The 13,079-nt window shown below is 38.0% G+C and overlaps 1 protein-coding gene and 1 long non-coding RNA gene across 4 annotated transcripts; one reads left to right on the top strand and one right to left on the bottom strand.

The window, feature by feature from the left end:
- Nucleotides 1-5,490: 5,490 nt before the first annotated feature.
- On the bottom strand, nucleotides 5,491-8,000 carry LOC110939829. 3 transcript variants are annotated; one of them, XR_004894090.1, is made up of 3 exons: nucleotides 7,774-8,000; nucleotides 7,613-7,666; nucleotides 5,491-7,403 (listed from the first exon to the last, which is right to left on the bottom strand). It is a non-coding gene; the product is annotated as an uncharacterized LOC110939829 (long non-coding RNA). The 3 variants fall into 3 exon arrangements; XR_002592538.2 differs by having other exon boundaries at nucleotides 5,491-5,988; nucleotides 7,774-7,999; XR_004894089.1 differs by having other exon boundaries at nucleotides 5,491-7,666; nucleotides 7,774-7,998.
- A 3,530-nt stretch (nucleotides 8,001-11,530) lies between these two features.
- On the top strand, nucleotides 11,531-11,827 carry LOC110942575 (peroxidase-like protein 2). Its single transcript, XM_022184347.1, has one exon. It carries the CDS (start codon nucleotides 11,531-11,533, stop codon nucleotides 11,825-11,827), a length of 297 nt encoding a protein of 98 aa, XP_022040039.1.
- The last annotated feature ends 1,252 nt before the right edge of the window (nucleotides 11,828-13,079 follow it).

The raw sequence follows: 13,079 nt of genomic DNA, 5'->3' as shown, positions 1-13,079 counted from the left end.
GTCTAATTAAACTAACTAATTTTAACCATAAATTAGACACTCTAAGTTTTAAATTTATAAACTTAGACTCGATCTAAAACTAAACCACGCAACCGGCAAGTGTACCGATCAATGCAGTATAGCTATAGTAAGTCCGAGTATCGAACCCACGAGACTCTCTAATTACGCTAATTAGACTCTATCTAGACCTAGACTGACACGGACTCTAACTATTTAATTGGTTGGGGGGTACGTAAAACTAAGGAAATCTATCGAACTAAACTAATAAAGTAGAATTAAAGTAATATGAACAAAGACTGAGAGGCTTTTCTTATATGGAAACGAGACCACCTAGACAAGAATCCTGGATCGTTTTTAAAAGATTACCGATTAAGTTAAGTGCACGAGTTATGGAACCGGGATCATATGATACTAAACCTATTAAGAACCATCGAGGCCCCTCGACCCTTCTCAAGGAGAAACCTGTGGAGCTACCTAGGCCGTTAATCCTACCGGTTATTAGACGCCGTTCCAGTTGTCTAATTATTGTGTAAGTACCCTAATGTTGACCTATTCTTTTCCAATCCTAGATCTAGGGTAGTTTGAAGTAATTAACTTGACTTGATAGACTAATAAAACCGACAGGTAAACCAAGACACGACCTTTCCCAAGGACTATCTAAAGCAATTCGTCGGGTAAGACCTACCAATAGCCCCCCACTTTCCAGGTATTAGGACTAGCAGAACACTAAGACTTAGCAAATTATTACCAATTACTTCTAGGGGTTATTGCGCAATTCTCCCTAAAGAGTGAAGGTTTTCTAACGTGATATAGACACTCACCGAAACCCTAAACCCTAATATGACTCTACGTTGTGATATAGACCGTCACTAAGAATCATATGAAGCAAATAATAACAATAAACCAACTCAAAGCATGCATACACATCAAACCATTAAATCAAACTCCTTACTAAACACAATCAACCCATAAAAATCATGCAGATAACGAAAAAGGTAAAAACTTCATATTCAATCCATTCATCAAAGTCTAGGTGGCATAAAAGTTTAGCCAAGCATGTTCATAAACGAAAACAAATCAAAGAACTTCAACGAAGAATTCATTGAATAAAAATAAGAAACCAGAAAATAAAAGAAATCTAAAGGTAGAACCCGTAAATTCTTTGTTCTCTAAGCTTCCCACTTGTCTCCAATGATTCCTGGCCTTCGAAAGATGCTTCACAATAGATGGCTTCCCTTCCGTCCGTCTCTGATCTGATCGATGCTGTCTATCTCCGTGCGGCTGATATTCTGATGTTGTAATGGCAGCCCTCTAATGTTCCGCCCTCTAAAACAGCCGTATCTATCTCTTAAAAATATGGCAGCCCTCCAATATAAAAATAATGCTCCCCGTTCGATGTCTTCCACCACTATCCTTATTCACGAAACCTATGCATGAAATTCGCTGGGCTGGCATGATGTTCACGGCCCAATATGCCTTCCACGTAAACTTGCTGGACAAAAGTCCTTTTCATGGCCCATTAATTCACGTAAGATTATTATTGTCAATTATTTCCATCCAATCACCTTGTGTACATCACCTAGAGATAGCGGGCCCGGCCCAATCACTGAAAATAGCTGCAATTTTTATTCGGTCCCTGGCACTCCACTCTGCCTAACTGGCTGGTCATTTCCATATTACTCGTTTTTGCTCCATTTGCACCAGGACCTGGCAAAACACAAAATAATATAATATAATACTAAAACTAAATAAAAACAAATAAAATCTACACAATAATTATACAATTTACACGGGGCAAATATGTGTATTTTACCACTTATCAAACATCTATTTGGACTTACATTCGTATGTTAAAACCTAACAGTTAGTTTACGAGTTTGACAGACAATAACCAAATCCAAATTCGTATAGTTTGTGACGACCAAGCTGACCCCACACGATTGTTGGTTGTATCCACATCACATAGGAGGACTATATTGCGGTTGAAAAAAAATAATGTTTTTTTTAATACCGAAATCTATTTTTTAATACGGAATTCACATTTATAGATATTTATAAATATTTTTTAACAGTTATAAATATTTAAAAATATTTTTTAATACCGAATTCACATTTTTAATACCGAAAACAAAAGTAATGTTTTTTTAATACCAAATTCACGTTTATAAATATTTATTGAAAACATAAAATGTAATTTAAATATTGGGTAGATAAAGAGTGTACGTAGTTCATGGCGAACCAAGCATATGTAAACGTTGGTCATTTTGGTTAAGGTCAAATCAGGTTTGCATTAGAATGAAATATACACTTAGGATATGTCATTTTGGATAAGCACAATATTGGTTATAATTTTTGAATCAAATGGTTAAAGTTTATAGTTATGCTGGTAATATATGCAGAGTGCTGAATTCACATGTCGTGTTGAAGTCAAACGCATACGCAATAGCCAAGAGTGGTTCAGGCTGACATGTGGCGGTGGGAATTGCATGAAAGGTGTGGGGCGTGAAGACAACGATATGTGGTGTGATGGGTGCGAAAACCCCGTTGTCTTCCCGAGAGGAAGGTTTGTTTCTAAAAATGTTTAGTTGTATTCATTTGTAGCCATTCTCATGCAGGCTTATAACTGAAAATAAATTACAAACCTTGCACAGTTTCAGGCTAGAACTCGAGGTGTTTGACTCAACAGCCGAAGCTGTCGTTGTCTGCTTTGATGACACCGCCCAACGCTTGACAAAGACCACTGCTCATAGTATACTCACAACAGAGTGTGGCCTGTCACGCGTCTACAGCCTTTATTCCACTGACATATAGGATAAGTTCACTCCGGTGATGGTAAGGAACGCTGATGGAAGCATTTCAACACTGCCGAATTGTTTGTACTCTCTTGTGGGCAGTACTCAGACCCTCCAGCTTGATTCGTGTACGTATTATGATCATCGCCATTTTGAATCCTTTAACTGCAAGAATGTCCTGCTAGATGGGGATGGTTGTAAGCCCTTTGGTCCTTCCACACCTTCATCGATCCCCGCTAAAGACAAGGGGGTGCTACCCATACCGACACCAGTTAAGCGCGTTGAAGCGATTGTAAGGTATATATCGGCTTACACTTTATTTATGCCCTGTTTAATAAACCATTTTAATTAAAGAAGTGCTATTTACCTTTCTACTCGATCTGAAATGTTATTTACATACCTGGTATATGTTTACTCTATTTTAAAATTAGGAGGTTACAACAGTCGGAAACTTGAGTTCGTAAATATAAAAGTGCATTATTCTACATTAAAAAAATAGGAATAAAAAAACTTGGTAACGCATCACTTCGAATGTGTAAAGACATATAAGGGGAGAAGTTGGCTTTTGAAAAAAATAAACTTGGTGTCGTTATAAATGGAAAGGCAACAAAAAAAACTTTCAACTATAATTGATTGATTTACATAAACAATGTAATTGTGCATATTTATTTTTGAATAACCGTCTACATAAATGTTTCGTGCTTTTCCTTCGCAGGCCTGCTTATGCAGATTCAGATTCAGAAGAAACAGTTGACAGTGACCCACATGAAAGGTATACCGTCTGCACTTAGTGTTAGTAATGAAAACCCGTACTACTTTTCGATGCATATATAGGTAAACATAGTATACCATTTTTAATATCTTTCTTTCGTTATTTCACTGCAGCAGTTGGCTGGTGATGGGATTGGGGATGACGGTGGCATGCGTTAGCTAAAGTTTGGTCTATGTGTTATCCAATAAGATAGGAAGGCGTGCGAGAGTTTATGCGTTTTTCCTTTTTCTGTTTCATGTTTTTTTTTCTTGGAAGACATCTTTTTTTCACTTCTTTTTGGCCGGCAAGTTTTGCCAAGGAAACAACTTATGGTCCATGGTTTAATAAAGTTTAAGCACGCCCCTTTATAAGCGTATTGTCTTACATGTTATGCACCGGCCATGTCAGACGTCTTACCACAAACAAACAATAGCGCTATTATGCATGCCGTGCATCGCACGGGCTTTCTCCCTAGTATTATTAACAAATTAATTGTAACAACCCGACTTTTTGGTTGTTCCTATTTACCGTTTATTTCAACTGTAAACCACTTTGTATTCCGAGATTCTGATATAATAGATAACTATATTTTAAACGCATTTTATCTCGCTTATTTATCGCACTAAAACGCTTAACACTCGAACGCTCAACGCAAACGCGGTTACTTATGTTAATTATGATACTATGTGTGTTTATGTTTTGTATGTGTTATTACTCGCTTAAACGCTCACTCGCTCGCTCACGCAACTCGCCTTATCACGTTAACACGCAATGCAAAGCTTAACGCCTCACTAAAACGCTTAACGTACCTAAACTAACTAATACAAACGAAAATACCAAGCGAAAACAGCCAAAACGCGAACCAGACTCACTCGCACGAGCACCCACTCGTACGAGTGAAGCCTGGCTCGCACAAGGCTCAACCCAGCCGCACGAGTACCCAGTTGCACGAAGGGTCACTCGCACAAGACCCACACCTGCTCCTCCTCTTCTCCTATAAATACCTCACTTGTGCACACTCTCTCTTTGTTGTCACTCGCACAAGAGCACTCTCTCTACGCGAATTCTCTCTGTTTTCCAAGTAAGGAGACTACGTTTATTACGTGAATCAAAACGATTCCCAAACGATATTACACGAGTTTATCTCCGATTTCATGTAAACTTCTCTGTTTACGAAAATCTTCATCTTTTTCATAAAATCTTCTGATTTTTAACTTGGATTCGCACATAACAGAGCATGTGTGAGTTAGCTTTGGCTCCTCAAGATAGAAACCATGTTGTTTCAAGCTGACCAAGTGTTGAACTCAAAGAAAACTGTTTTAAAACTCGATTTTTACACAAAAACGGACAAAACCGACATATGTTTCGTTCACTACTTAGTGGGACGAAGCGGTGTCAAAACCGTCATGAAAAGGATTCGAATTAACATTTGTTTCAGGCGAAAACTCGGTCCCGGTAGCACGAAGACACATGAACAGTCACTTGTGCTAACTAGACTGGCTCGCATGAACCACTTTGGGTTTGCAGTCCGAGTTTCCACGAGAGACTAGCTCTCTCTAAAGACCTTTCTTTGCTAAACGTGTAATATAATTTTTTTTAAACTCACTCAAAGCATGAGATACAACACCTCTATGCATCAAGTTGTTACTAATTTCTTCTATGTAAATATTTTGGTTTAGTATCAATCAAGGCCCAATCTGCTAACTTCATCCAATTATTTGTTATTTTCTTGGCTAAGGCCTAAGAGTATTTTTGTCTCTTCACAAGAAACTAATATAAAAAAAAGGAAAATGCCAGATAATAAAAGATTGAACTTTAAATGATAAAGATCAAACTATTTAATTAAAAAGTCAAATTTAATCTTTTGGATTAAAATAGTTATATGGATAAAATCAAATGGAGTAATGGACTAAAATCATATATAACTCTACTAGGTTATGGCCCGTGTTACCAATAAAAATACTATAAAGCTTTAGATTATAATTAAATAAAATAACATATTAACGTAATACAATCTGACATGTAGAAAACATTAACTGATATCTTACTTCTAATATTAGTATAATTGCTTTTCAATTGTTAGTAAGTTGCGTTAACAAATCACTGATTCCTCTCACCTTACCATGATATCTTTGATCTTTTTTGTAGACAACAGAATCATTCGGGGTGTCTTTGAGTAGCAACCGCTCGCCTAAAAGCTTCGAGATCTTTGCAACAGCAACATTTCTAGTGCTTTTTTGGGTTTTGGTCTAGGCTTCGCGTAGAGCCTTCTCCTGTTAGCTTGCAGCAGATGCAACAGTGATGTTGGTGCATGAATCACCTGGGTGTTGAGAAGTGCATCTTCAAGAGATATAGTTTCACAGCTGTGATAAAACTATATCTAGATTGCACAAGAAGAAAGTGAATGGCGTTTCACTCACCGGTTGCCACCTTAGTTATGTTTACCTAGTTGATAAAGCAAAGTCACCTTCACTTATTTTCCCATGAATCTTATATGCAAGTTAGGACAAATCAAAAGAACGAAAATAAGCAATAAAAACATGGCATTATAAGAGACAAAATATCAAGAAAAAAAGAAAATATTTTAGCATTATGTCATTGAAAGACTCAAATTCATTTAGAATGGGTTTCCTATTGAATTATATTTGAGATGTAATCCGCAAATAAAAACAAATTTCATGATGGCAATAATTTGTTAATTATATACAATATACAAAAATGAATATGGTTTATCCGGCAATCAATAATAAAACTTTTCTAATAGTGGTGAAGGTGCAAATTTAACAATCCTAGTTGAGCTTACACTCAGGGATCCATTTCAATATATTCACAATCATATTTTTATAGTTTGGGTTTTATGCAAAAAGCAACCACATATCACAATTACATAAGGTGAAAATCAATCACTTACTATTAATGGCTTGTCAATAAATGTAAGCATCGTTTAAAAAATTAATATATGCTTTAATTCAACATAAAGTTTCTTTAAATTATCATTCAACATCGAATTTAATTCAACATCGTTTAAATTCGAGCTGAGGGTCTCACTGGAAGCAGCCTCTCTATTCTTACGGGGTAGAGGTAAGGCTGTCTACCTTAGCTTTGCTATTGGTGGGATTTACTGAGTATGATGATGATGATGATCATTAAAACACCCAATCTTAACATTTTTACACTAAACCAAATTAAAAAATCAGCAATATATTATTCATGCAGGTAATGTACATGTCTTTGCTGTGTTATATAATACACAAGTTGTATCTTATAATGCTTATTTGAATGGGCTTGTTACTGCAATAGAAAAAAATGACATCCATTTTAGTTGACACATCCATGAGTAGAAGTTTATGCTACTCGTATCATTTTTAGCTTCATTTATAAACATTAAGATTCATTATGTTAAAGTAGGTGAATAAGTTTTTTATAAGCATCTTAAATAAACGGCATACACCGCATAGTGAAGCACATGACACTGATCTATATAAAGTTGGGCAAAAAAGTTGCGAAACAATTTAATTAGACACATACTTGAAAAATGAAGTTCTTGCATTATAAATTAGATCATAAACATATTGTTCATAACTACAAAAATATTCAATACCAGGTTTATTTGTTTCAATGAACAAATATCTTTCTTTATCGTAAACTATAAGTTCGGGCCGGTCTTCAAGTGTTCAGTTTTCCTCGGTCCAAACACACGAACCAAACCGAAAAGAATTAGTAATTTAGTATCCAGATCAGAAACCGAAGAGCAACTGACATGCAAGCATTTCGGTCCGAGCTCGGGTTTTCCGGGTCGGTTATTCGGCCTTATTAAAGCAAAACCGAGAACTTGAAACCAAAAAATAACATATTTTCTACTGAAACAAAAACAAACATATTAGGTTTTTATTTTATTTTATGAAAACCTAAATCAATGAATTGTGAACATTCATATTGATGCAAATATATAGAGTATTTCAGATAATAAACTATTTATATGAGATGTTAGTGCACAAAATCAAATGGTTTAAACAGTGAGTGAACAAAGGAAATCACAATAAGTAATTGAACAGGGGATCAGAAAAACCTTTGATGGATGCATTATATAATAATCGTTGATCGAAAATAAAAGAACCCTTATCTGCAAAAACAAAGATTATCATGAACAAAGTAATAGAAATACATCTGTTGGAGTGGATTATACGTACTAAAACAATCATGAAATATAAATTATGAAAGTGTACTAACCTTGATTTGGGCAAAATAGAGAATAGGATTGGAAAAACCCTAACAAACATACACAACAATTATTAACATGAAATCAAGTGGTGATAATTAATACAAAGCAAAGATGTTATATGTTAATGAGAGGAGCAAATGAAAAGGTAGATCAGAGGAAGATGAAGATCGGCAGATAGAATCATATGCACGGTGTCGTCGCCATTAGGGGTTTGTTTAGACTGAAGGGAGTGGGGCTCCTTTTGAGAGGGCGTCTTGCGATACGTGGCGTCACGTCAGATTAGAGGATTTTGAGTAAAAAAGGGGGAGTGAGGCAAGTTTGCTGGGTAGGGCGTCTTGCGACACGTGGCACCCATTTAATTTTGATTTGGTTAAAAAAAATAATAATAATTGGTCAAAGGGAGGAAGCCAGGCGTCTTGTAGAGGATGCCCAAAGGGGGACGCCCCCATGGAACGCCTAAGGGGAATGGTGTGCAGGGCGGCATTAGGCGGCTTGGAGGGGGAGAACGCCCCACTCCCTTCAGTCTTAGGGGAAAACATGAATAATGAAAAACATCATTATTTGATTAAACCAATCTCCTGGGTCGGGTTATTTCACCCAAGGAATCTACGCGTCCCATTAATACGGGTTAAGGGGCATTAGGCGGGAAACATCATTCAGGAGTCCCTTAACAATTGACACGTGTCCTCAATCTAGTTTACTTTATTATATAGTAAGATTTGTTTTTCTAAACAATATATTTTCAATCAAGTATTTTGATAATGCAAGCAGCATATCCATGTTTGATATCAAATAAACAAATATTATGTTGTCTAGTAGTAATAAGTAAATTTTAAAAGGACTGGACAGGTGCTAATAATCCTATGTTTAACATTATCTACCAAACAAATTCATTGTTTAATAAATGGACAAATACAGTTGAAATTTGATGGTTTAGCAATTTATCATACCCTTCTTGTTCTTGTCTCGCTCTGTCTTTGGACTAGTTACAGTTACACACCTTACTTTGTTTCTAAGAAACCATTCACCACCTTAACTTTAATTACTAGCATATTGTGCCCATGTACTTTTACTGAATTTTCTATTCCTTTAGCTTCACTTCGGGCAAAATTCTTTAAACAATAGGGTCTGTTTGGTATAGGGTAATGAAATGGACGAGGTAATGGAATGGACGAGTGAATGCAATAGATTATTACTATTCCATGTCTTGTTTGGTTACCATGTGAGAATGAAATGAATTATTATTATTGTGTATTTCTTGGTAGGCAAGAAAAACGAAAAAATAAAATCAGCGGTGGGTGGTGGTGGTCGGTAGTAGTGATTGTGGGTGGTTATAGGTGGCGTCGGTGGTGGGTGGTGGCAGAGGGTAAATCTGTCTTTTTGACCATTTATAAAAAAATAATACAAAACAAAAAATAATAAAATTTAAAATATACATAAATATCCCCCCCCAATGTCTCTCTCCGTCAAGACCTCACATGAGGGCAAATTTGTCTTTTTACCCATTTATCTATATACTATATTATAAAGCATTTCATAAGGATGACGGGAAAATTTAAGTAATTGCAAGTTTTTATGCTTATAGTACAATACTAAATGAGGTTAATTTTGGGGTAAAATGGTCTTTTAACGTGAATACTATTTTAATTCTTACAAATTATTATAAATTTAAGTTAACACAAATGAGTTAATTGAAATAATGGAATTAAAAGAGTTAATTGAATTAAGACGCTAGAGACTCACACACCTGAACTTCATTCCTCTTCGTCTTCCCCCATGGTTTATGAAGCCCATTAAACCAAAATTGATTACAATCATCCTACCTATTTGCACAAATCATCGATTCTCCATGCCTTCCAGATCCGTTCGACAACACACAACAACAAACCACCGCTAATTTGTTCTCTCTTGTGACGCAGGAGATGCGGCGCAAACCAACGAGCCGCCGCCGCCCGCCTCTGCCGCCAACCAACCATCATACGGATCCGCCGCCACCTTCACTCGCCGTAGCCACTGTAGGCCATTTTGGGTTCTTAGATGTATTAGGTTATATGTATAGTGCATATATGAAAGAAATCAACCTTGATGATTTTTCTCATTTACAATAGGTGAATATATACAGCAAATAATAACAGAAATTAAGGAGAGAAATACTCCTTTCTATACATACAACATTGACTAGAAAATATATATAAAGAATGCATAATAATCGGCTAATTATCGGCTGTTACCCCCCTTCAATCGAAACGGTGGCAGCCCAAGACGAAGCATGTTGCGAAAGACTTCAAATTGAGCACGTGGAAGACTTTTGGTGAAGATATCAGCCACCTGAAGATTGGTTGGAACGAACTTAGTGTAAAGTTTCCCAGAATGAACAAGTTCCCGAATAAAATGATAATCCAAGTCGATATGTTTTGCACGCTTGTGAGAGACCGGGTTTTGGGTCATGAATAAAGCGCTCTTGTTGTCACATAAAAGCGTAGGGCGAGTCGGAGGCCGTAAGTTGACCAACGGGTGTCTAGGCAACGCGCCCAATCGGCATCAGAATAACCAATGACACAAAGTTTGTGTGGGCGGCTGTAAGTAAGACCAAAGGAAAGGGTCCCTTTAACATAGCGAAGAAGACGCTTCACTGCCCTGAAGTGATCAATAGTGGGATTTTGGAGAAACTGAGAGAGTTGATTCACTGCGTAAGACAAGTCTGGTCTAGTAATCGTTAAGTATTGTAAAGCCCCGACTAATGATCGATATAACGTGGGATCCGAGAATGGCGTCCCATGAACAGTAAAAGACTCGTGTGGAGCCAATGGGGTGCTTACGGGTTTAGAGTCATATAGCTTAGCACGAAGAAGTATATTAGTGGCATACTTAGCTTGTGTAAGAAAAAGACCAGTGTCAGTGTAAAGAACCTCTAAACCCAAAAAATAGCTTAGATCCCCAAGATCTTTAATGGCGAACTCACGGTTCAAACGAGAAATAAAGTGGCGAATCTCAGTTTCATCATTACCTGTGAGTATGAGATCGTCTACATAGACGAGTAGATACATGATGTGAGAATCCTTTTTGAGAACAAAAAGAGAGGTGTCGGCACGACTGCAAGTGAATCCATATGAAAGAAGAAACGTGCTAAGACATTGAAACCACGCTCGAGGGGCCTGCTTGAGGCCGTATAAGGCCTTAGATAATTTGCAAACATGATTTGGAAGTTGTGAATGCACAAAACCAGGGGGTTGCTCCATAAAGACGGTTTCCGTTAGATTGCCATTTAAAAAGGCGTTCTTAACGTCTAGTTGATGCAATGTCCATTTGTTAAGCACTGCCAGTGATAAGACAATGCGTATCGTGGAAGCTTTAACCACGGGGCTGAAGGTATGAGAAAAGTCCAATCCCGGTACTTGCGTAAAACCTTGAGCCACTAGACGCGCCTTGTAACGTTCAATAGAGCCATCAGAATGATATTTCACACGAAACACCCATTTTGAACCAACTACATTTGCAGAAAAGGGTCGTGGAACTAATGTCCATGTGTTGTTTTGATGAAGAGCCTTTATCTCCTCGTTCATAGCTTCCATCCATTTTGGATCTTTTGAAGCCGACTTGAAGCCCCGGGGTTCAACAATAGAAGTTAAAGCCACATGTAAAGCATGAGAGTGTAGAGAAGCTAGGTCCGCTTGATATTTAGGTTTATAAATACCCGCCTTGGCTCGTGTTTGCATAGGGTGATTGTTTGAGGTGGATGTATGTGGGATAGGGTCAGGAGGATTGATGTGCGGTTGGGATGGTTCGGTGGGTTCGGTTGGTGTAGGAGTAGGTTCGGTTGATGTAGGTGTAGGTTCGGTGGGTGTAGGTGTAGGTTCGGTAGGAGTAGGTTCGGTTGGTGAAGGCTGGGCTTGTTCGGTGGGCTCAGAGCCAGATTCGGTGGGTGTAGGTGAGGGTGAGTGTGGGCCGGATGGAAGAGGTGTAGAGGTGGAGCCGGTTAATGGGTTTGTAGGTAGTGGATCAATTGGATGGGACAGTGGACATGTGGTTGGGCTAGGATTAGGAAGTGGTGTGTGGAAGTAGGTTCTTTTGAGGTGTATTGGACACAACAGGTGGGATGGATATATCATCGCAAAAGGAAGTAAGGATCAAGGTGTGAGGTGGGGATGCGGAATTAGTGGTTTTAAAGGGAAATAAGGTTTCATTGAAGCGAGCATGGCGAGTAATAAAAACCCGATTGGAACCCGGATCCAAGCACCGAAAACCTTTGTGTGTAGAGCTATAACCAATAAACACACACGGGAGGCTTCTTGGCTCAAGTTTATGTTTTGCATAATTACGTAGATATGGAAATACTTGGCAACCATAGACCCGAAAATTAGCATAACACGGCATATGATTGAATAATAATTGAAAAGGAGACTTGTTGTCAAGTAGAGAGCTTGGTACTCGATTAATAATGTAGGTAGCCGAGATAAATGCATCGGTCCAATATTGACCCGGAACATGTGAATTAAATAACATAGCCAGGCCAGTTTCTACAATGTGACGGTGTTTCCTTTCAGCACGCCCATTTTGTTGTGGCGTGTATGGACATGAGTATCGATGAAACGTGCCATTGTCTTCAAATATTTTGCGAACTGTGTGATTTGCAAACTCAGTGCCGCCATCACTTTGAAAGACCTTTATTTTTCTGGAACACTGAGTTTGGACAAGGTTGATAAACGCAGATAATGTTGGTGCACTTGTGTCTGTACTTTGTCTGTATTCGGTCTGTATGTAAACGATGTCCTAAGTTAGTCTGTAAGTTGACCAAGTCAACTATCCTCCTAGTTTGACTTGGCCAATATGTTGTAATGTAAAGTGTCTGAGTCGAAGGATAAGGGATCGAAGGATGATGTGGATCCTTCGATCCCCACGAAAGATATGCTTCGAACTATGGAACTCGAAAGATTACCTTTCGAGGCTCTTGCTGATCCTTCGATAGCTTTGTATTCGAAAGATGATCCTTCGGATCATCTATCGGATCCTTCGACCAGACCTGCTGTGTATGGGTATAAATACCCATGTAGTGTGTTGTGTTCATTTGAGACAGAAAGACACAAGGCAGACACCAAGAGAGAGAACATCCGAGAGATGGAGAGGATACTCTGCTGAAAACACACACACATACACTTTGAGAGTTTGCAAACTGATTGTAAACATTGTGCTTGTAACCGGAAACTTTCTACGCATTAATACAAGTGGTGTTAATCGTTGAATCTTGTGTGTTCTTGTGTTTGTTCTTGCATCATCCCGGTTTGCTCGCTAGCTTGGATTCCGCACTCGCTAGTGA

The sequence above is a fragment of the Helianthus annuus genome, chromosome 5, assembly GCF_002127325.2.
Source record: "Helianthus annuus cultivar XRQ/B chromosome 5, HanXRQr2.0-SUNRISE, whole genome shotgun sequence".
Classification (NCBI taxonomy): domain Eukaryota; kingdom Viridiplantae; phylum Streptophyta; class Magnoliopsida; order Asterales; family Asteraceae; genus Helianthus; species Helianthus annuus.
Note: the sequence above shows the minus strand (reverse complement) of the source record. Positions and strands in the feature narration are given on the sequence as shown.

Bases quoted from the DNA above. Each gene is read 5' to 3' on its own strand.
- LOC110942575 (XM_022184347.1), top strand. From the start codon at position 11,531: ATGTGCGGTTGGGATGGTTCGGTGGGTTCGGTTGGTGTAGGAGTAGGT.